Source organism: Lissotriton vulgaris, chromosome 2_1, assembly GCF_964263255.1.
Source record: "Lissotriton vulgaris chromosome 2_1, aLisVul1.2, whole genome shotgun sequence".
Classification (NCBI taxonomy): domain Eukaryota; kingdom Metazoa; phylum Chordata; class Amphibia; order Caudata; family Salamandridae; genus Lissotriton; species Lissotriton vulgaris.
In genome coordinates, this window is record NC_141687.1 from 126,093,453 (window position 1) to 126,115,467 (window position 22,015).

Genomic DNA, 22,015 nt, shown 5'->3' on the forward strand with positions numbered 1-22,015 from the left:
GTTACTCCGTTCATTGATCATTTTGTGCCAATCGGATGTCCTGTAGAAATTCTTTATCATTTATTGTTAGTCAATTGCTTTTAAACATTTTCGCCGCATTTTAACTGTGTGCACATTTATTTTACCTGAAACAGCCTGTGCTCGTCTTTTCAGCCTGCCCGCCCCGGTCCGACTCGGTAATCAGTACCGTAGAGCGGAGGGCGGGACAGGCAGAGCCAGGGACCTCTCAGCACATGAGCAGTTAGCGCTCTAGCTCTTTGCCTGACAGGGCTCTTTAGCGTTCCCATCTTACCGAGAGCGCCAAAGACAAGCCTAAGAGAAGCCCGTCTGCGCCCGTCCGCGACAGGACGGGGCCAGGGGCCATGGCACCAATATCCTTAAAGGGAAGTGGTGCACTTAAGGAAAGGGTGAGTTATTTCTCCCAAGTTTTGATGCACATAAGGGAAACTCCTTGGATTACATGTGGGACAGAAGAACGAACCCCTCCAGAGGGGCCGTTTTCATGTAGGCACTGTCACTTTCAAGCACTAGGCGATCCAATTCCATGTAATACAGAACACCCCCACTGCAGGATTCACCGTCGAAACCACACAGGGAGGGAGGAATCTGTTGTGCAATGTAAGATCTTTGCCCAAACATTATGCTGAGGTATGGGATCTCATTTCTACCTATGAACCTGACCTGTTTCCTCACTGAGACATGGCTTAAACCTCACTCGGTCCCTGTTATTACCCTTGGGATTCCTGAAGGGTACAAGATCATCAGATTAGATCGGCCTATTAAAACAGGAGGGGGCATAGCTATTGTTCATAAATGTAGCATAGCCGTTTCCATTCTAGATCAATGTCGTAATTCTGATTTTGAAATCGATGATTTTTAAAATTGGTACTTCGGCCCTATAAAAAAGTCTCAGGCTCTCTGGTGGAGGTATTGGCTCCGTATGTCAATATGGACAAAGACTTCCTATTGCTCGTAGACTTTAACATCCACAGTGAGCTAAAGGATAACTTGGAGGTTCAGTCCTTCTTGAATGATCTCTCTCTGCTAGGTCTAAAGCACCCATCAGGCAGGGCACACCTTAGACCTGATTCTTTCTAATTTTCCTTCAATTAAGTGTTACGTACCAATACAGGCTAATTGGACAGATATTTTATTTTAGAGTTTTTCATGCTCAAAATTGATGTATCTCTTAGTCGTTCTCTGCAGATTCCGGCACGGCGAAGACAATGGCATAAATTATCTCATGAAGCCTTCAAGGAGATGTATATTGCGCCGAACTTTCAGCCCACAGAAAATATTGATTCCGCCCTATCAAAATATGAGCATGCCATACATACGGAGGTAGAACGTATTGCCCCACTTAAATTATTTAAACATCGACCTGCCAAAAAACAGGAAGTCTGGTTTTCCGAAGAGCTGTGGGTTCCTAAACGAGCCGCCAGAAAACTTGAGAAAGCCTGGAGAAAGTCTCACCTGGAGGCGGATAAGTCCAGTTACCAGACGGCTTTGAGTATTTACCACAAAGCCATCAGAGTTGCCCGTAAGAATCACATTACTTTGCAACTTGATGTGGCTGGCAAAGCTCCTAAACTACTATATCAGATTCTAAATACCTTCTTAAAACCGGTGGCGTGTGAAAGTACGGATATATCGTCGCAACAACTATGCAACGACATTTCATATTTTTTCACTGATAAGATTGACATTATCTATGGAAAAATCAAGGCGTCCATCCTACCTACAAGTATATATACTGTTCACACTCTGGTGAGAGTAGATGTTAATCCAGATACACTTCTCAAATTTCCTAATATCACCCGGTTGGAAGTGGAGGGGCTGATTGATAATATCAAGAGCGAGTGTCCATCAGACCAGATACCAGCAAGAATTATGGGAGTGGTGGGCAGGGCACTTGGTCCTGAAATCCAGAACCTTGTCAACCTCTCGCTTAGCATGGGCTGTGTCCCACAAGAGTGGAAAAAGGCTCTGGTAAGACCCATCCGGAAGAACCCCTCCGTCCCATAGACCAATCTGTCCAATCTTAGACCTATCTCCCTACTCCCTTTTCTGGGTAAACTCATCGAAAAGAATGTTAATAAACATCTTTCTAACTTCCTGGAACTATCTGGAAGCCTGGATTCCTCTCAGTCCGGTTTTAGGCCGAAATATAGTGCAGAATCGGCCCTGCTGTCGGTAACAGACGATCTCCGTATGTACCAGGACAGGGGTATTTCAGCTGTCCTGGTGCTATTGGATTTAGCGGCAGCGTTCGATACCATATCACACAAGATCTTGATCGAACAACTGGCTGAGAGTGTACTGGAGGATATGGCACTGGCTTGGCTAAAGAGCTTTCTCTCTGACCGCACTCAATGTGTCACTATGGGCGAGTTCCGGTCGGCTGAAGTTAAGATAACCAAGGGGGTGCCACAGGGCTCCTGTTTGAGCTCGACCCTTTTTAATATCTATGTGGCCCCCCTGGCAAAAATTATGAGAGCCTTTGGTTTCTGTCCAGTGTCATATGCTGATGATACCCAGCTGCTGTTCCCATTTAAATCTCATCTCGGAGGTTAAGCGGTCTTTCTCTGAAGGGATGAATGCGGTCTCCCAGTGGATGTCTTCCAACTTTCTTCAGTGTAATGTTGGTAAGACTGAGGTTATGCTTTTCGGGGAGGCCAAGATACTATGGTCCCCTGATTGGTGGCCATAAGATCTGGGACCACTTCCTGAACCAAAGCAAGTGATCAAAAACCTTGGGGTCCGCCTTGAACAGGAGCTATCTTTGAAACAACATGGAAATAATATAGTGGGGTCCTGTTTTCATGTGATAGGACCCCTTCGCAAGGTATTTCCACTCCTCCCTGACTCCACTAGAAAGACGCTGGTCCAGGCCTTAGTGCTCAGTCGGCATCTGCAAATGAAGAGGTACTGGACCGACTCCTTCCAGATACCCTTCTAAACCTCTGCTAGAAAAACTCCACTGGCTATCTGTACGCCAAAGAGTAAAGTTCAAGATATGTTGTATAGTATACAAGGGACTACATGACTTAGGACCCTCTTATCTGGCAGAGAAATGTGTTTCATATGTCCCCACACGCGCCCTAAGGTCAAGCAATCAGTTCCTTTTGATGGTGCCCATGATTAAAAGGGCTAGACAGGGAGGCAAAGCACTGTCAGTGGTAGGCCCAACATTATGGAACAAACTTCCTCTTCCGCTTAGACAGTGCTTGGACCATCTTGCCTTTAGAAAAAAAACTGAAAACCCTCTTGTTTCAGGCCTAACCGGCTTGGCCAAGATTTATCAATTATGAATCTCTGTTTAGGATTAACTGCCCCTCTTTTGCCACTGGTGTTTCTGGAGCGCGGAGATACTCCTTCGGGAGTTTATTCAAGCGCGTTATAAACCAGCAAATAAATAAATAAAGACATTCCCTCTGTCCGGGGAAGTGTAGTGCAGGTGTTCACGGACAACACCACTGCCATGTGGTATTGCAACAAACAGGGCAGGGTGGCGTTGTGGACCCTATGTCGGGAGGCTTTGTGCCTGTGGACATGGCTGGAACATAAAGGCATTACCTTGGTGGTTCAACACCTGGCAGGTTCTCAGAACGCCAGGGCGGACGAACTCAGCCGCGGTTCATGGTGGATTACGAATGGCTTCTGAACTCGGACGTGGCACAAGGTCTCTTTCTGCAGTGAGGAGAGCCCTGGTTAGATCCATTCGCCACCGAAGAGAATGCGCAATGTCATTGGTTCTGTGTGTTAGAATTTCCAAGGCGGCACTCGCTCGGGGACGCTTTTCGTCGCGAGTGGAGCTACGGTCTATTGGACGCCTTTCCGCCTATACAACTTCTGCCCAGAGTGCTGAAGAAGATCATGCGCGACCGGGCCCAAGTGATTCTTGTGGCTCCGGACTGGGCTCGAAGACTTTGGTATCCTGAGCCGTATGAGCATGAGCATCGACCACCCCCCTCCCCCCGATTAGTCTACCTCTTCGGGCGGATCTTCTGTCGCTGCAGCAGGGGACGGTCCTCCAACCAAACCAGTCCAGCCTCCACCTCCATGCTTGGAGATTGAGCGGCGACAGTTGACACCTTTCGATCTTCCTCCCGAAGTCTGTGATGTCATTCTGGCAGCTAGGCATCCCTCCACCAAAACAGTGTACGCCTGTAGGTGGAACAGATTTGTGGCATGGTGCACAGCTAAGACTGTGGATCCCCTTTCTGCCCCGCTTTCTGAGGTTCTTCTGTTCCTTCTCTCTTTGGCCCAGCAGGTCTCTGCTCTGGGCACTATCAAAGGTTATCTTTCGGCCATCTCTGCCTTTCTACAGCTTCCAGATCAGCCTTCTCTTTTTAAGTCCTTGGTTGTTAACCATTTTCTTAAAGGCATTACGCATAAGTTTCCTTCATAATGCCTCAGTGGGACTTGAATCTTGTCTTGACTTTTCTGATGTGCACTCCCTTTGAGCCCCTTCATAACTGCCCCTTACATATTCTTACTCTCAAGACCGCTTTCCTGGTAGCTATCACCTCTGCCAGGAGAGTGAGTGAGTTCCAGGCTCTTTCTTCCAAACCTCCTTTCCTTTCTGTTCATCCGGACATGGTGGTTCTCAGGACCCGTCCGTCTTTCATGCCAAAGGTTGTCACGCCCTTTCACATCGGGCAGACCATCACTTTGCCCACCTTCTTTCCGCCTCTGCATCCTTCAAGGGAAGAGGAGTGGCTCCACCGTCTGGACCCAAAACGTGCGTGAGCATTTTATCTGTAGCGTACACAGCAGTTCCGGGTGGGTTTTCAACTCTTCGTTGGCCACGTTGGCACCAAAAAAAGTCGGGCGGTGAACAAACTGACCATCTCCCGGTTGGTAGTTCTGTGCATCAAAGCATGTTACTCCTTGGCCAAGAGGGGGCCTCCTGTGGGGCTGTGTGCCCATTCGACCAGGACAACAGCAGCCACTCCTGCCTTTGGACGTGGTGTCCCCCTGCAGGATACTTATCAGGCAGCTACGTGGGCCTTGCTGCCCACGTTTACAAAGCACTACTGCCTTGCCAGTCCGGTCCAGAGAGACTGCTTCTGTGACTTTCTGGTGTAACCATGTCCGCAGACCCTCCACCAGGGTTGGTATTGCTGGGGTATCTATTCTAAGGTAAGGAATCTATCACTAACTTGTCTCTTTCAGATGCACAAGTTACTTACTTGTGTAACGATATATCTGTAAGAGACTTAAGTTAGTGATAGATTCCTTACTGCCCCGCCCATCCTCCCGGTTCTGCGAACTGATTACTAGGGTTAAGGTCTTCCCTTTTAGGGCCCTAGTTTTATGCACCAATTGTCAGTCTCTTGCATGGCTTTGCGTTTCGGCGCGGAATAGTTGTTTACAGAACTGACGTCAGCGCGCATGGGTGGCGCCTAGGTGCTCTCTGTGATGTCATCTCGGCGCCGGTGGTGGACACGGAGCCGCAGGATGCCACCTACTGGCGCGCAGAGGTACTGCTAAGCAGAGGAACTTTCCGGATCCAGGCTGACGCCTGGGGATATTCTAAGTAAGGAATCTATCCCAAACTAAAGTCTCTTACAGATATATCATTGCACTAGTAAGTAACTTGTGCTTTTGGCAATGAGGTGCCTAAAGCATGACTGAGCCTCACGTGCCTCACCCAACGCCTCCTGTGTCTGGCACCCTAGCAGCCAGGAACCCGGAGCACATGGAAGGGATCCGCAGCCTCGTACGTGTTCGGAGCATAATAATATTGAATGAATAACTTTACTCGGTTCAAAACTACGACCATAAAAATAAGAGTTAATAAATGAAAGAGCTATCAAGGTTGACAACCTGAACAGAAACTTCAGTCTTTAAAGGCCCATATTTTGTATATTCAGGCTAGGCCATAAGAGGCCAAACATTTGACCAATGGTTCACATCCCAATCACCTCTAATTCTCCTGAAAACTTCTGAAGTGTCCCAAATGCCGATGAGACCTCTTGGGTGAGCTCTAGTTTGCTCATATCGCAAACCCTAATCAGACTAGTACCTTGCACATGTGAAGGTGAGGCACGAAGTACTTACCCATTCTTTCCACTCTTGGTGTGTAACGTAAAAGTTCCTCTCACCCTGTGGGTTCCTGGAGGTTTTTCCTCAGCCAGTCCAGGATCCCTCTCCGGTCGTACAGCAAATAGCCATCTTTTAACATACATAAAAGTCTACCGTCCTGTAGTAGCAACAGATCAATTCAGCAGCGGAAGAAGTTAAATCAAGCCATGAAGTGATTTCAAGGAGAGGAGATATTCTGTTAGATGGGTCTATATATTGCCACAAACTTAAAGAAACATTCACTTCTTGTTACTCATTCAAACTGCCTCATTTCATAATTAGCAAAAAAGCACGACTATCCTGCAGGCTGTGGGTGAATGAAGTTGATGATTTTTAGCTGTGGCGAGGGTTTGCAATATTTTGTTTCCATGAAAATGTGCTGTTTGACTCCTCTTCACATCCATCTCTTAATGTCTCCAGAATGTGTTCACTTATTAAGGCCAGTTCGCAGACACTCCAGTCAAGAGTAATCTCTGCATATACCTGCACTCTCTCCTTCCCCTTTCATGCTGTTTTCTCAAGTCGTTATTTAAAAATATAAATTACAATTCCTTAATTGTGCTCTTTACATCTTTTGTTGCAGCACCTGCGATTGTCTCTGAATGAAAACGGCCAGTGCCATGTGCAGCACCTCTGGTTCCAGACCATCTTCGACATGCTGAGGCACTTTCACACCCACCCCATCCCTCTGGAGTCTGGCGGTGCTTCGGACATCACCCTTCGCAGTTACGTTGTGGCTCAAAGCTCTCTCACTGGTACGAAATCTTCTAATTTAACTTACTATTTACTTAGCAGTTTATACAAGTACTCACCCACCATGCCACACCACTGTTTGTAATTTAAGCCTATTTGACTTGATATGGTTATAGCAGTGGATACATGATATCAGTTCTTGTACAGTTTTGCAGAATTAATAAGCAGTCCTATGCTTTATAGCAGGCGCTGCTGGAATTGTGCACTTTTTACTGTGTCCATGTATGAAAAACTTGATGCAGTTTGGAATCCAACATGAAACCCAGTAGCAGCGCATTTTGATAGAAATAAAAAGAGGTGGAGTGTCCACCTGTAAATAAAACAAATGCTGACTTTTGGGGTTTGAGATTGAAGATGGGTTTGGGACATCCAATCCGGAAGAGTACCACGTGCCAGTAAATACAGCATTTGTTTTCTTAAAATCACACTCTTCAACTGCCAAAAGTGTTCTTTGCCTCAGCTGCAAGTTGGAAACGCCTTATTGTCCGGTTTAGAAAAATCAACACAACATGGCCCTTAACTGTTTACATTAGTGACATGTTTATATTGAGCAAGTTGTATTTAGCTTCCCTGCATAATGTCTCATACTTTACTTTCATTGCCATATAATTTAGATAACCCTACCACATAATTTAGTCCTCCATTACTGCATAATCCTAGTGGCCATGACAATGGGAAAGCTCTGTGGTTTTGGAGCTGTCATTATGATAGTTAAACCATATGTCAAAGAATCTCTTCAAATATGTTCTACATATATAATGTACGAACACCCCTCGCCCCTTTACTCTTTCTTGAAACAGTTGATTATGGGATTTGCTCAGCATTGAACTTAGAACTATTTAGGTAGAGAATGTACTGTGAAACAAACCTGTAAGTGACATCGTTCTTTCTGTGGAGGTGATTTGTATGACCACAGTCTTAATTCTGCATGATATCAGCTGGCCGAGCTAGCCATAACATTGACATTGATTACAAAAGTTGCTCTAGTCAAGAAGACCAATTGTGATGGTCTTGTAGTGTTCCCCACAATTTAGGGGGAGAGGCACTACTGGTAAATCTCCTCATCACTCACCCGCGCCCCTCCCGCTCACACCACCACCACCACTGAAAGAAATGTATCATACTCTTTTTGGTGAAATGAAGAATAGGCAGGTGTCTATCGCTTTTTTGCTCTCATTCGCTTTGCTCTATTAGACAGAAGGGAGTGTTAGGAGTTAGACAAACTCCAGGAGATAGCTCATCTGCAAGGGGAGATGTCGGTGAAGCTTCACGCTAGTTGAAGGAAACAGATAACATAAAATAGTTGGCATCTTTTTAATGTTTAGTTATTTATTATGCATAATTTGTCTGCAAATCATTTGTATTAGAAAAAATGTTATTATTTCAAAAATCCCATCAGTCAACTAAAGTTAGCACAACCCCTAAAAATGCACCAAATATATTTTTTCACACATGCCTACTTTATTGGTCTAAAATGTACTGAATTTGCATAAGAGTTCTACATGTATTCTAGATATCTATCTTTGTTATGCCTAGCCACATTGTTTTCCCTGCATACCTTACGCTGCTTGTGAGCCAGTTGAAATCAATCCATAATCAAGTCCCCCCTCCGCAATCAGCTCATGTGTGCTGCTCCTACCTAATTCTAGTTGTCTTTTATACCTTTGTTTTCTTGTAGAGAAGAGGGCAGGCATTTGGGTGCAGCTCATATGTTGCTGCTTTAGACTACTGTCCCTTTTGCAGACGTACAAAGGAGGCGAGTAAATGTAACCAGTTCTCCTTACTTCCAAGTCTCTTTTGGCCTAGGCTGTAATAACTACACATAGCTCTGCGGATTTCAGAGAACGGATGTTTTCTATTTTTCTTTGTTTTGTTAATGAGACAAATGTCAAAATACATTTGTGTTTTGTTAATGAGACAAATGTCAAAATACATTTGTGAATAAAATGATGACTACTCGCACATTTTTTACCTGTCTGTTGGCTTTTAGAAAAGGCCTTAAAACTTGGCTGTTTACTCAGTAGTCTGTTTACTGTGAGCTTTTGTCTGGCACTCCGTTTATTCTTTTATCTGGTGTTATGTTATTCTGTCGCAGTCTTTCCTTTCTCCAATAAAGCGCCGGGACACTCTTTTTGAGTAGCCGAGCGCTATATAAAAGAATAAATAACATAACATAACATTTAGTTAGCTCTAAGCAGTTAGGGCCAGATGTACGACCCACCAATTTGTGACTCGCAAATTGCGTCCCATTTGCGACTCACAATTTGCTTTTTGCAAATTAGGATGTACAACAGTATCTCAGACACTGTTTGCGATTCTTACTGGGGTCGCTAATTGCATGCCTCATTAATAGTAATGAGGCAGGTACAATTTGCGACCCCATTAGGAATGGCTATAACTCACAGGGATGGTGGCCTGCTGGGGTCAGCAGACCACCATGTCTGTGACAGTTTTTAAATAAAGGAGTTTTTTTTTAAATGCAGGCCATTTACCTTAAAGAAAAACGGAATGTAATGAAACTTTTCAGTTTAGTTTTTTAAAGGCAGGCAGTGGTCCCTAGGACCACTGCCTGCCTGTAAAAAAGTCTTTTTTTTTTTTTGCGAATGGTTTACCTTCTACTTGAAATTGTGTTTTGCAACCGCAGTTGATACATACAAATGCAAGTCGCTATTAGGAAGTGACGCCCTTGGCATGCCTCTTCCTAATAGTGAGTCGCAAACCTCTTTTTGCAAATCGGTAAAATTTACTAATTCACAAAATGATGTTTGTACATGGCCATGCCCTAAATTACGGTCACAAACGAAACGGGACGATTACCTGTTAGCGACCGTAATTTAGGGTCGACCGTAATTTAGGGTCTAACTTCTGCCCCTTAGTGTGTTTTTGTGGCAATGCAGGCAGGCCTGGTTTGTATGTAACATATGGATTACCAGGAGAGCCCTGCCACAACTGTTTAACCACAGATTATTTTACTAGACCACCAGCCAAAGTCTTTAGTAGGCCATTTCTGGTTCCCTACTTTTGAGATTTCATTTTTAGAATTGAAGGAACTGGTAAAGTTCTAGGCCACATTTGCCCAGCGTTTCAGATGAAGGATGTGGAATGACAGAAGGATGATCAAACTGCAACATTTTATTTGCTAAGCCGGTCTGTGCGTGTAGTCCAACAAGAAGACATGAGCTTGGCTATGCTACTGCTCTTGCACAAGAAGCACAGATCAAATACGGTTTCCCTTTTAATGGAGAGAGTCTTTTTTTTCTCTCTCTATTCAGGTAATGCGGAACCAAGGCTCATATTTCTTGCTTACCTTTAACTAACCCTTACCATGTCCAGGGTATCCTCGTTAATTCATCTCCTAAATGATGTTCCATGTATTCTTATGTGAAAGCATCGATTTAATAAACAGTTGAATTTGAATTCTCGACCACAGGCTGAGAATCAAAGGGTAACCTGATGCTGGCAGGTCTAAAAAAAATGGAATCAAAACTATTGAGAATTATGGGCCAGATGTACAAAACTATTTTGCTGACGCAAAGCCTGTGATTTACAAATTATCAACTCATAAAGTGAGTTTTGTGGCCCATAACGAGTGGCAATTTGGAAAGGCATGAAAGGGCGTTTCTTACAAATAACGATTCAGAATAGTATGTTTCAATGATTTGAGACCACAATTCTAATCTCAAACCATTGAAAAGTTACTGAATCCTCATAGGAAGTGGTAACTGATTACCCTTTGGCAATCTAGTCCCAGCCGACTCCATAAAGAGTTAAATACTCCTCAAATATGTGGTAAATGCTTCATAGAGGTGAAGAGGCCTCTTTGGGAATCAGGTGGTAGCCTCAGGGAGAGTTGGCTGTGGTCAAGGGGACACTCAAGATTTCCAAAGCGAAAGATATTTTCTCCTTTTTATTTTCTGCTGATGCCTCTTCTGGCTCCAGACACAACGTCACCAGTGCCGCAGCCCGATGTCAAGCCTCAGGTTTGCTCCTGCAGAGAGGCCCAGAGGTTACTTGAAAAGGAGGGTTACAAAGCACTTTGCCATGAAATATTTGGTACAGATTCTGACCCTGTGGAGTATTTCCTTGGTGGTGATCTGGATTAGGACCTCTCACCCCTTGGATTTCAAGTTCTGTCTTTGCACAAGGTCATGTCAAAGGCCGCAGAGGTGCTGGAATTACAGTTGCCAACGACTGAGAGGAAGAGCAATATCTTCACTGAGGTTCTCTTTGCCTCATCAATCTCGTCCTAACCCTTTCTCCTCTCCAGAGAGACTTTATTCAACCTGGTCATGGTGGCATGGAAAAAGCCTTCCTCTGCTCGGGTGGTAATTCAGCACATTTCCCCGGTTATCGCTCTGCTCATGGCTCTTCGCCCTCCAGTGTCTGTTGATGAAATCCTTGGGGGATGTGTTTCAGTTGAGCTGGAACTTTCAGCTGCATTACTCGTTTCCCCCAAACCCTTGATTCCTCAGGTTCTCTGGAATATTTGCCAAGACCGGGCCAAAGTCATTCTTATTGCCTCGGATTGTCCAAGAAGGGTGTGGTATGCAGACTTTCTGCATTTCTCCACATGTCGCCCACTTCGCCTTCCACTCGGACCAGACCTCCTCTCCCAGATAGGGGCGGTGGCTCTGCAACCCAATCTTTGAGACCTCCACCTATATGCTTAGAGATTGGAGTTCCTTTCAGCTGCCACTGGAGGTGATATACATCATTTTGTCTGTGTTGCCTCATCTTGTCTGTGTTGCCTCTCCACTAAATCTGCTTTTTCTGGCAGCTGGGACAGTTTTCTTGCATAGTATGCGGACAATGGTGATCATCCCTTGCAGGCCAAATTAACGTGCTGCAATTTGCGCTTTCACTTGGCCTAATGGGATGTGCATTTGCACTGTGACAGGTAATTTAGCTGCCTTGTCTGCGTTCCTCTGTCTGCCACATCAGCCATCCATGTTTATGTCCCCTTTTGTGATGTGTTTTCTCAAGGGCCCAACCAATCTTTTTCCGCCAACTCCCATTCTGGTTCCTCAATAGGACTTAAATCTGATTCTTACCTTTTTGGTGGAGACTTGGGGTCTTTCACAGTTGCACATTTCGTATGTTGACCCTGAAAACTGTTTTTGGTTGCTTTCACTTATGCTATAAATAAAGGTCTGTAAGTTGCAGGATTTTAGCTGTTGCCCTCAACTCCCATATTTCTAGATAAGTTGGAGTTGGGGAACAGAGCTGCTTTCCACCCTAAGGTCACTGCTTTCCATTTTACCCAATCCATCACTCTTCTGACTATCTACTCTCCACCTTATCCTACGAAAGAGGGGGAAGGGTTGCATTGGTTGGATCCTTGGAGGGTGGTTAACTACTACCTTCGCTGCACCAAGGAATTTTGGTTGGATGGCCCGCTCTTTGGCAGCTACCTTGGCCGCCCAAAACTGTAAAGCTGTGCAGAAGAGGTCTCCTATTTAGGTGGATCAGCGCCTGCATTAAGTCCAGCTACACCTAAGCCGAGAAAGCCTCCTGAACGAATCTGGGCCAATTCCACTAGGGTTAAGTAAACCACTACTGCACTTGCTCAAGGTGCTCTAAAAGCCAACCCTACCATAAAAATCCATTTAGTATTTTAAAGTCTAGATAGGAATATAATTGTCAATCATGTTGTATGCCACCCACAGCTGCAGCAGAGTAAGTAGATGGAGTTTCCACCGTCACACACATGATAGATATTGTCCAGGATTTTCGGAGTGGTTCCATTATGGCCAGAACCAGATTGATAGTCTGCCAGAAACTGATGCCTGGCGGGGATGGAGTTAATTTGAGTTGCTAGCCATGGCATTCTCCAACCAAGAAAGATCTGATACTGCCCCGGTATTGAGATAATAGTCCGGGATAAAGATTGGGCTTTTTAAGGCTAGGGGTAATTTTAACATTTTTAATATGTCTCAGAAAAGTCTTGCTATAGTGATGCATTGAGACAAAGTTGTTGCGGTTGTTTTTTACAATGTTAGCAAAACGGAGTCCAGAAATTAATTTCTTGGCTTCAGATTTGAGTTGATGGAAGACTAATCATCCTTGCTGATGATGTAGAAGGAAACTCCTCAATTAGAGGTTTGTGGGGCTGATGCTGATATAGTCCCTGCTGGCCCTATCCTTATCTGAAATCTAGTTGAGGACTACTTTTCATGTAGAGATGATGTAGTCAGACTCCCTTTGAAACATGGCAGTGTGTTTGACTGAATGTGTCAAAAGAGAGATTGGGCAGAATTGAAAGAGTAACAGTTGCTCTTGGATAAAACTCTGCCTTTACAGAGACAATTGCATGTCTAAGATAGGTCATACGATATCACGTGGTTCTGGACAGGATATAATTTGGTCTGTAATTCCCAGGTTAAATGATGTGATAATTTCTCGGTTGATGTTTTAGATAAAAATTGAGATACATATTTATGCCAGAGCAAATGTACACTCCTCGTTAAAATATATTTCTAAAAAGGTTTGATATATTGTATTCTCCCCTTTGAAATCTGTTTCTGAAAAGGCTTTGATACACTTTTTTTCTTGTCAATTATATGATAATGTTTATGATTTTTTTAATACTGTTAATAAACTAATTTATGACTACAAGTTACCAATGTAATATTATTACCTTTTAATGCATTTGATATGCCCTTAAACACAGTATTATTGCAAGGTGTGCAGCATTGTACCCAGTGTTGTGAATTGTGTACAACTCCTTTTGATAAGTGTCCCCCGGTTGACAAGAGATCATTGCTCCGACATGGTTACCTTTACACAGTGATAGATATGTTATGTCCTGCATTTTATAAGCAGTCTTTCCTAAAAGTCCAATGAGAACTGTGCTTGCAGTTGTTGCAAGGAATTACAGCAACTACCATTACTTCCCAATTCCATTACTTTACACAGTTGCTTTAACCTACACTATTACCTCATATCTATAAAATGGTAATGCCCATTATGTTGACCTTTGACCTTTCATCACTTTATCCAACATACCTCATCTTAACTATAACCTTCACCATAATACTAAATAAATTTCATTTAAAAGATAATCTTGCCCTAACAATATGGCAACTAAAATTCTAAATTAAATTCTTCTAAAATTAAAAAGTAGACTTATTTAAACGCTGTAGGTAGCAGTGACTCTAAATAAAATAAAAACAAATTAAATTCTTGCTATCCCTAAACTAACTTCAAATGAATAACGAGAAAATGAATGACTTTGTGTTCACTGCAATGTCTGAAAGGATCCAGAGAATTTTTCCTTAGCAGTACCCTGGCGCGTCGGTCGACTCCCCTTTTCATTGTTGCGTCGTGATCGCTGAGAGGACGTAGCGGTATCTGTGCGCTGGTGTCAGTTCTTTCTTTTTCCGCAACAGCCAGCGCATATTCGGAGAGAGTGGTACCATTAGTCATTTTTTGACTAGTGATTTTTCGACTTTTGTCAACATCTTTTTCGAGTTGTTCAACTCCTGACGCACGTAGGTATGTCACAAGTTGATGTCAGTCATGGACCCACACCTTGTGTGCCTTTGATGCCTGGTGCGCAACCACGACTTAAAGTCGTGCTCCAACTGTCGGGTCATGAACCCAAAGTCTTTGCGAGAGCAGTCTCGAAAGCTTTTGGAGGCCCGGCAGTCAGCTCTGTGCCGCTCGAGATTGCGGGACCAGTCACTGAGTCATCACCATCGCTCCTAATCGAAGTCTTCGGGTAATTCGAAGCACAAGATGAAGGTGAAGAAGCACAGTCGCTGTTTGCCTTCTTCCTGTCCGTTGGCCAGCATGGGACGCGGAAGATTGTTGTCCTCCGGCTCTTCCTGCAGAGCCTACTTCAACGGCTCCAAGCTTCCCCGCATTCCCTGGAGCCGGAGCGTCCCCTGCCCAGCCTTGTGCATTTTACGAAGCTCTCCTCCATCTTTGGGCAGCCCGAATCTGCCGGCGCGCCTTCGGGCCCCGCTGAATCGGCTGAAGGCTCTTGGACTTTGATGCTGGGGGCTCCTGTGCCGCAGGGCCCCTAGGGATCCAGGCCTGGATCCAGTTCGGTGCCGGTCAACCTCAAGTCACCTCCTCCTGCACTGTCTCTGATTATGCCTCCGCCACTTCCCTCCCCGGCCGGCGTCGACCCCGACCTCTCCCTCGACTTGGACAGGGTGCCAGACCGGTGGCGACCGATGCCGGTCCTAACCGGTACGTTTGTACCACTGTTCTACCCTGGCGTCCCTATCGCTATGAGTGGCAGCCAGAGGAAGGTGAGGAGGACTGGGAGGGGTTTGTTGACCCTTTGGCAGACCATCTTGATGAGCCGGACTGGAAGGAGGAGTTAGGTGAGGCCAGTGGTCTGGCTACCTCCACAGACCGGGGCATGCTTTTTCCCCCTACCATGGCCACGGAGGAGGGAGCCTCCTACGCTGTGGTGTTGCGTAGGGTGGTTGAGGCCTAGGACCTTGAGCTTCTACGGTGGCAGTCAGGACTAATCTCCTGACTGAGGTGCTTCAGCCAGAAGCTGCCTCTTCTGAGCACCTGCTGCCGTACAATGAGGCCCTAACAGACATCCTTCTGGGCACTTGGTCCAAGCCCAGCACAGGGGCTCCTCTGGATAGAATGATTGTCAGACGCCACAGCCCGGCCCTGGGTGCCCCCATTTTCCTCTCCCAACACCCTACCCGCGAGAGCTTGGTAGTCCAAGCCTTAACATCCAAAGGCGCTTCCCCTTATGCTCCACCAGATAGGGAATCCAAGAAGCTGGACCATCTTGGGAAGAAGATATTTTATTCCGCCAGCTTAGGACTGCGGTCTTTGAACATCGCATGTCTCTTGGGCTGTTACACCCACTCTGTGTGGGATACAGTTGCGCAGGTGCTGCCACATTGTCAGTAGGAGACCCGGGTCACAATCCCCCATTCGGTCGCAGAGGGAAGAGACACAGCAAAGTTCGCCATCCGCTGTGGGCTGGGCACCGCCGACTCGCTGGGTTGAACAATTTCTACTTCAGTAGTCCTAATGCGCTACACCTGGCTGAGATACACTGGCTTTTCTGGGGATGTCCAATCAACTCTTTTAGACATGCCCTTTGATGGCCATCGCCTGTTTTACATGGCGGACAGTGCACTTGAGCGCTTCAAGGATTCTAGGGCTACGGCGAGATCCTTGGGCCTCGCTGCCACCTCTTAGCCTGTGCAGTCTGTCTCTTTTGCCCCTTTCATGGCTAAGGAAGGGGTACTCCATCATGTTCCACCCAGGGTCACAGGCCGGCGCAAACTACCCAGCTACTGCACGGCTGGGAACGTGGGACTCACTGCCGTGGGTCCGGGGCCCAGCGGGCAGGCCAGTGCGCCAGTGCCCCCTCTGCAGCAGCCTCTAAGCCTTCCTAGTCTAACCTTTTAGGGCCGCCAGTGGGTGGCTGGATCCGTCTGCACACCCCTCCCCCGACCCCATTGGACCCCCCCACATTGGACAGGTGGGTTTTGAAGATAGTCCGAAGGAGCTACTCCCTCCCCTTTGAGAGTACCCGTCCCTCATGCCACCAACACTCCATCGCATGTCAGATGATCACGTGGCCCTTCTCGGTCAGGAAGTTACAGCTCTCTTTGCCAAGGGAGCCATTGAATGAGTCCCTGTCCCAGAAGTAGGTTGTGGTTGTTAATCCCACTACTGCCTAGTGCCCAAGAAGGACAAAGGCCTGCGTCCTATCTTGGATCTCAGGAACGTCAACCGCTTCCTCCGAAGTAGTTCAAAATGTTGACCTTAGCACAGGTCCTGTCTGCTCTCGACCATGGAGACTGGGTGGTAGAGTTGGACTTGCAGGACACCTACTTCCACATTCCCGTCCTGCCAGCCCACAGGCGTTACCTACGGTTCATCGTAGGCCACAAGCATTTTCAGTTTACCGTGCTCCCCTATGGCCTTACCAGCACCCCTCGCGTGTTCACGAAAGTGATGGCGGTGGTCGCAGCTCATCTGGTCAGATCAGGGGTTCCAGTCTTCCCCTATCTCGACAACTGGCTGTTGAAGGCGGGCTTGCTCCAGGCTGTGGTCTCCCACCTTCAGACTACGGCAGGCCTCCTGCATTTGCTGAGGTTTACTATCAACTTGCCGAAGTCGCAACTGATTCCCTCTCAAACTCCTTTTCGTAGCAGTTCTGGATACAGCGCAGTTTCAGGCTTATCCTCCCGAGTAGCCAGTTCGGGATATTCAGGCTATGATACTGATGTTTTAGCCTCTATCCCGGTTTTCGGTGAGATTGACCTTGAGGCTGCTGGGCCTCATGGCCTCCTGCATCCTGCTGATGGACCATGCCAGGTGGCTATGCGGCTCTGCAGTGGAACCTGAAGTTGCAGTGGGCGTAGCATCAGGGGAATCTTTCCGATGTCATCCAGATCTCAGTGGGCACTGCACACCAATTGCAGTGGTAGCTAACGAACCAGGATTGGGTCAGCCGCAGATCCCTCTCTCTTCCCCAACTAGACTTCACAGTAGTGACAGATGTGTCTTTTCTGGAACTGGGCGGCCACATGGGAGAGGTGGAGATCAGAGGCCTCTTGTCTCCGGCGGAGTCTGGGGTCCACATCAACCTTCTGGAGCTCCGGGAAATTAGTCTTGCACTGAAAGCATTCCTTCCTTCTGTCAAAGGAAGAGTAGTGCAGGTGTTCACGAACAACACTGCCATGTGGTACTGCAACAAACTGGGCTGCAGCCTTTAGGGGTCTTCTCTGGTCACAGTGACCTGGATATCTAGGGTACAATTTACCAGGAGCTGACATGACAATTGGGTTTGTTTTTTGGGGAAGGAACACAGGCCCCGGAACCTGATTGGCAGGGACTTGGGGCACACGAAGGGAAAGTGCATCAGTTATCAGGCAAAAATTGGGGCGATTACTGCAAGATAAACCCACTTTCCTACACAAGCGCCCGCCCCCCAGCCCAAAGGCCAGGAGACTTTGCCAATGCTGGGAGAGTCTTCCTAGTCTTTCAAGCGAGGAAGAGTTGGAAAGTGGTTTTAGTTGCAGGGCCTACTCTGCCTTATATCCTTCTGTCTAGGTCAGTCCCTTTGGAGAGCTGGCCTACCTTATCAGTTTCAGGACCTAATTCCCAAAGCTCCTCTCCTTGCTCTTTAGTGTCTTACCCCATCTTTTTATTTTGGTTTCAGAGGTGCCTACCTCTGTAAAGTCTAACTTAGCCAGGGCAAAGCCCAGCTTACCCCCAGACGTTACACACAGTTTGAGCTACCCCACCATGACCAATAGGGTCAGGGGGCCTAGCTTGCTATTTGGCAGGGGATTCGGCCACCATGCCAAGGATAGGGCTGCCATGAAGGCTAACATCCTGCTGATAGCTGTCAGTGCTCAGAACCGCACCTTTAGCTCCTGACTGGCAAGTGAGGGGGCTATCTTACAGGTCTCTTTGGGTCCTGGCTGTCTGTCTATTGCTGTATGTTAGGGGGGGGGGTCACTACCCTTGGTAGTGAACACATTTCCTCCATCCTGCGTTCTGCCAGCTGAGGAGCTACCAACCCAGGCTGGGCAGTTGCCAGACTAGTTGGGTCTTTTTGGTGGCATGAGTGGCTTTACCAGCGCCACTTATGGAGTTTTCCCTCACTGGGATAGAATCTCCCTGGCCAACTGGAACTGTGGTTAACCGGTGCACACCTTTCCTATCCTGTTCCTTCTCACTTTTCTGGGGCTTAGCTGCACTGACTGCAGGTTGAGCCATCCCAGGTTTCTTGGGTGAGGCTTGGGATTGGGCCAGTACCTCTCTTTGGCTCAGACTCACCTCTAAGTGGTCATTCCCCAGGAGACTATCATGGGGGGGGGGGTCTTTACTGACTACCCCCTTTCTCCATCTAAGGGACCCAGCTATGGCTAGGGGCACTACAGCCACAGGCCTAACACTGACTCCCCCTGGAAACGCCCTTACTCTTGTTTCCCCTGGGACATACAGGTGTGGGAGTACCAACCTTTTATGCACCACAGTGTGACTGGCACAGGTATCTCTCAAGGCAGTGGCTGGGATTCCATTCACCAGTAGGTGGTGGAAGTGTATACTCCCCTCTGGAATCTCGACCTAACCTTTTGGGCCAATTTTCCAGTTGAAGGCTAGGAGGACTTCCTCATCTGAGGAGCCATCCTCCCATGGTACACTGGCAACCCCTGGAACTACACTAGTCACCCCTGGATCTCTACTTGGGATCTTGTTTTTAGGACAGCTAGGGTCCTTGGTGTAGTGTCCTGACTTCTGACAGTGGTGACACCATGTTCTGTTGATTCCCAATTCTTACCTTGGTAATCTGGTTTAGTTTGTGAGGTGTCTTTGGACCCACCTTCCTGGACAGGTTTTGGGTGGACTCCTTACTTTTATCCTTAAGGGATTCACTATCTTTCTTCTGGGGATGCTTTGTGACCCCTTTCATTTGGTCACCCTCCTTGGATGTCCTAGTTTTGACCCAGTGGTCTGCCTTCTTTCCTAACTCTTGGGGAGAAAGTGGACCTAGGTCTACCAGATACTGATGCAACTTCTCAATAATGCAGGTACTTAATATGTGTTCCTTCATAAACCGGTTGTAAATTCCATTAAAGTCATGCACATTGTTTCTAGTTAACCAGCCACCCAGTGTTTTGACCAGGTAGTCTACAAAATCAATCCAGGATTTGGTTCTGAGTTTTGTGAGTCCCCCTGAATCTAATTATGTACTCCTCATTGGTAAGTCCAAATTCCTCAATCTGAGTTCTGTTCATGAGATCATAGGACCCTGCATCAGGCCCAGAGAGGTTCAGAAGTCTGTCTCTGCAGTTACTAGAGAATAGTTCCCACAGGAGTGCCCCCCAGTAAGTCTTCGTCCTCCTGGCTTCACAAGCCCTCTCAAAAGCTGTGAACCACTTGGTGATATCATCACCCTCCTGAAATTTAGGGGCAATCCCTTTGGGGATTTTAGGATCATAAGATTCCTCTCTATCCTTATTATTAGTATTGCTGCCACCACTGATGGGTGCTAAACCCATCTCTTTCCTTTCCTTCTCTAGGGCCAGGAGTCTTGACTCTAGGTCTAATCTCTTGACCAGCTTGCTAAGAAGCTATCCTCTTCATTGGGGCTATTCCCAATGTCTTCTCTGGGACCTGGTCCACCTGTGTTGTCTCTAGGACACCAGAGATTTATTCTTGGAGTCAAGGGTATGGGAGCCTGTTGTATCTTGTTTTACTTTTATATTACATTCATTGCACTGTCCCTTTAACTTGTGCATTCCTTTTGGATTCTTCATTACAGATGTGTTCTTTCTCTTTGCTTGGTGGGGCAGTTGCCTGCTAGCATGGAGAGGGACACCAGCTGATCTCTGTAGCTTATTAATAAATATACATTTCTCTTTTATAACCCTTTGGTGAACGTCGTATCTTTTCCCTACAACAGAGCCCTAGAGATGAGGGGGGGTCTCCATCCTCCTCCTTCTCTCTTTCCCCATCTGATTGGTCATCACCTTGTTCAGAGGGGTGGCACTTAGCATACTCAGCCAGGAGCTCCTGGAGCACTTGTTTGGTTGGATGCAGGCCCATTTGGATATCTTTAAGTTTGCATAAGGACCTCAACTCCTTGAAAGACAAGTGTACGTGAAGTAATCAGGGTTCCCAAGGCCTACATGCTCCGAAGATAACCCACTTACACTCAAGAACTGTTGGCACGGAAACTGTAAAAGGCAAAGAACAAGTTTATTAAGACCCCATGGGGTGGTGGTACACTCAAACAACACCCTTCGGTAATGCAAGAGGTATCACACCGAACACCGGTGTGACCCCGATTTATATACAGTTTTAGGGCAATAAAAGATAGGCGGCACATGTTAGAACACATTTAGGTACATATATGGTCATGTTTTGGAATACAGCCAGCTCATTGGAGGGGGTACAACTCCGCTGGTCAGTTTGGCGCACATTCCTAAAGGCTTACTGGTCAGTTGGGACTGCGCATGTGCACGCTTGACCAGTACTAAAAATAGCCTGTTGCTGGGCAGACTGAAGTGGTCAGTGGTACGGACAACGGACTAAAGGGCACGCCGGCCACAAGGCCGTTTATGGTCTAAGATGGCTGCCGCAACATTCAAAATGGCGTTTTCATATATAGCCAAGTTAAGGAGGACAACGTGTAGTTTCAGCTAATCGCTAACGCAGCCATGCCAATTACGACAGACGACCCTTTTAGCGTTTAGCTGAATCTACCTCATAGTGAGCATAATCAGGATGTTCGTCCTCGATGTCTATTAACATTATTTGGGTTACTTCTTTATGAAGCATCATTTTGTCATGAGCAAGAGCTCGTCTTGAGGGTATGCAAGCTGATAGGCACATAGAACATAAGGCCGGGCCACATTGAATACATAGGCATATAAAAAACATTGCTCCCACGATTATACATAGAATCGTCAACAGTTTCCAGCCCCAGGTAGTAAGCATGGACCAGAACCATCCTGAAAGTGTCCAAGTTCCATTGTCCGGATGTATCTCAGCTGCGATCTTGTGGAGCTTGGATATGGCATCATAAACAGATGGAGAATTGTCCGGTACGTATACACAACAGCTGCTTCCGATAATTCTGCATGCCCCCCCACGGTCAGCCAAAACTACATCCAGCACCATCCTATTTTGGAGCGTAACAATTCTAGAAATCTGTAGTTCCTCAGTGATGTTTCCCAGGGCAATGGCAGTGTCATTCGCTACAGCCTCAACAACACGTGTCAGTCGTCTTATCTTCCGACTGTTCAATGCAGCCCCCACGAAGGAAAATAGTCCCAAATTAAAGTCCACATACTGTTGCAAGGCAGTGTCGGTCTGGTCTATGTCATCCAGAACAACAGTCCGCTTAACCCTATTCAGGACAAAATCATGATACAAGGTATAATCATTGTGATACATTGGTGGGGCAATGAATACAGGAGGTAGCACAAACGATACGTAGCATGTGCCCAACCATCCCAATGGAAGCTGATGGTAACCCTTCGTGCCACAAATAAAATACGTGTTTCGTGATGCTACAAATGAGATGCCATTCGGACTGTCGAAAGTGAGAGTAGTGTTACATTCACTTTTCCCCACTGCAATCGAACCTTTATTCCTAATACACAAATCGGCTTTAGTAGAAATGACATTAATGACATGTGCGCTAGATACATTAATATTTCTT

The 22,015-nt window shown here is 46.5% G+C and overlaps 1 protein-coding gene across 4 annotated transcripts in view; it reads left to right on the forward strand.

Annotated features, from left to right (window-relative positions):
• SH2B2 (SH2B adaptor protein 2) overlaps nucleotides 1-22,015 on the forward strand; it is a 493,931-nt gene that overhangs the window by 443,791 nt on the left and 28,125 nt on the right. For all 4 annotated transcript variants that reach the window (XM_086954571.1, XM_086954573.1, XM_086954574.1 and 1 more), the window contains one exon: nucleotides 6,674-6,845. In XM_086954571.1, the coding sequence (XP_086810697.1) occupies nucleotides 6,674-6,845 (172 nt within the window). The remainder of the gene's footprint in view (nucleotides 1-6,673; nucleotides 6,846-22,015) is intronic.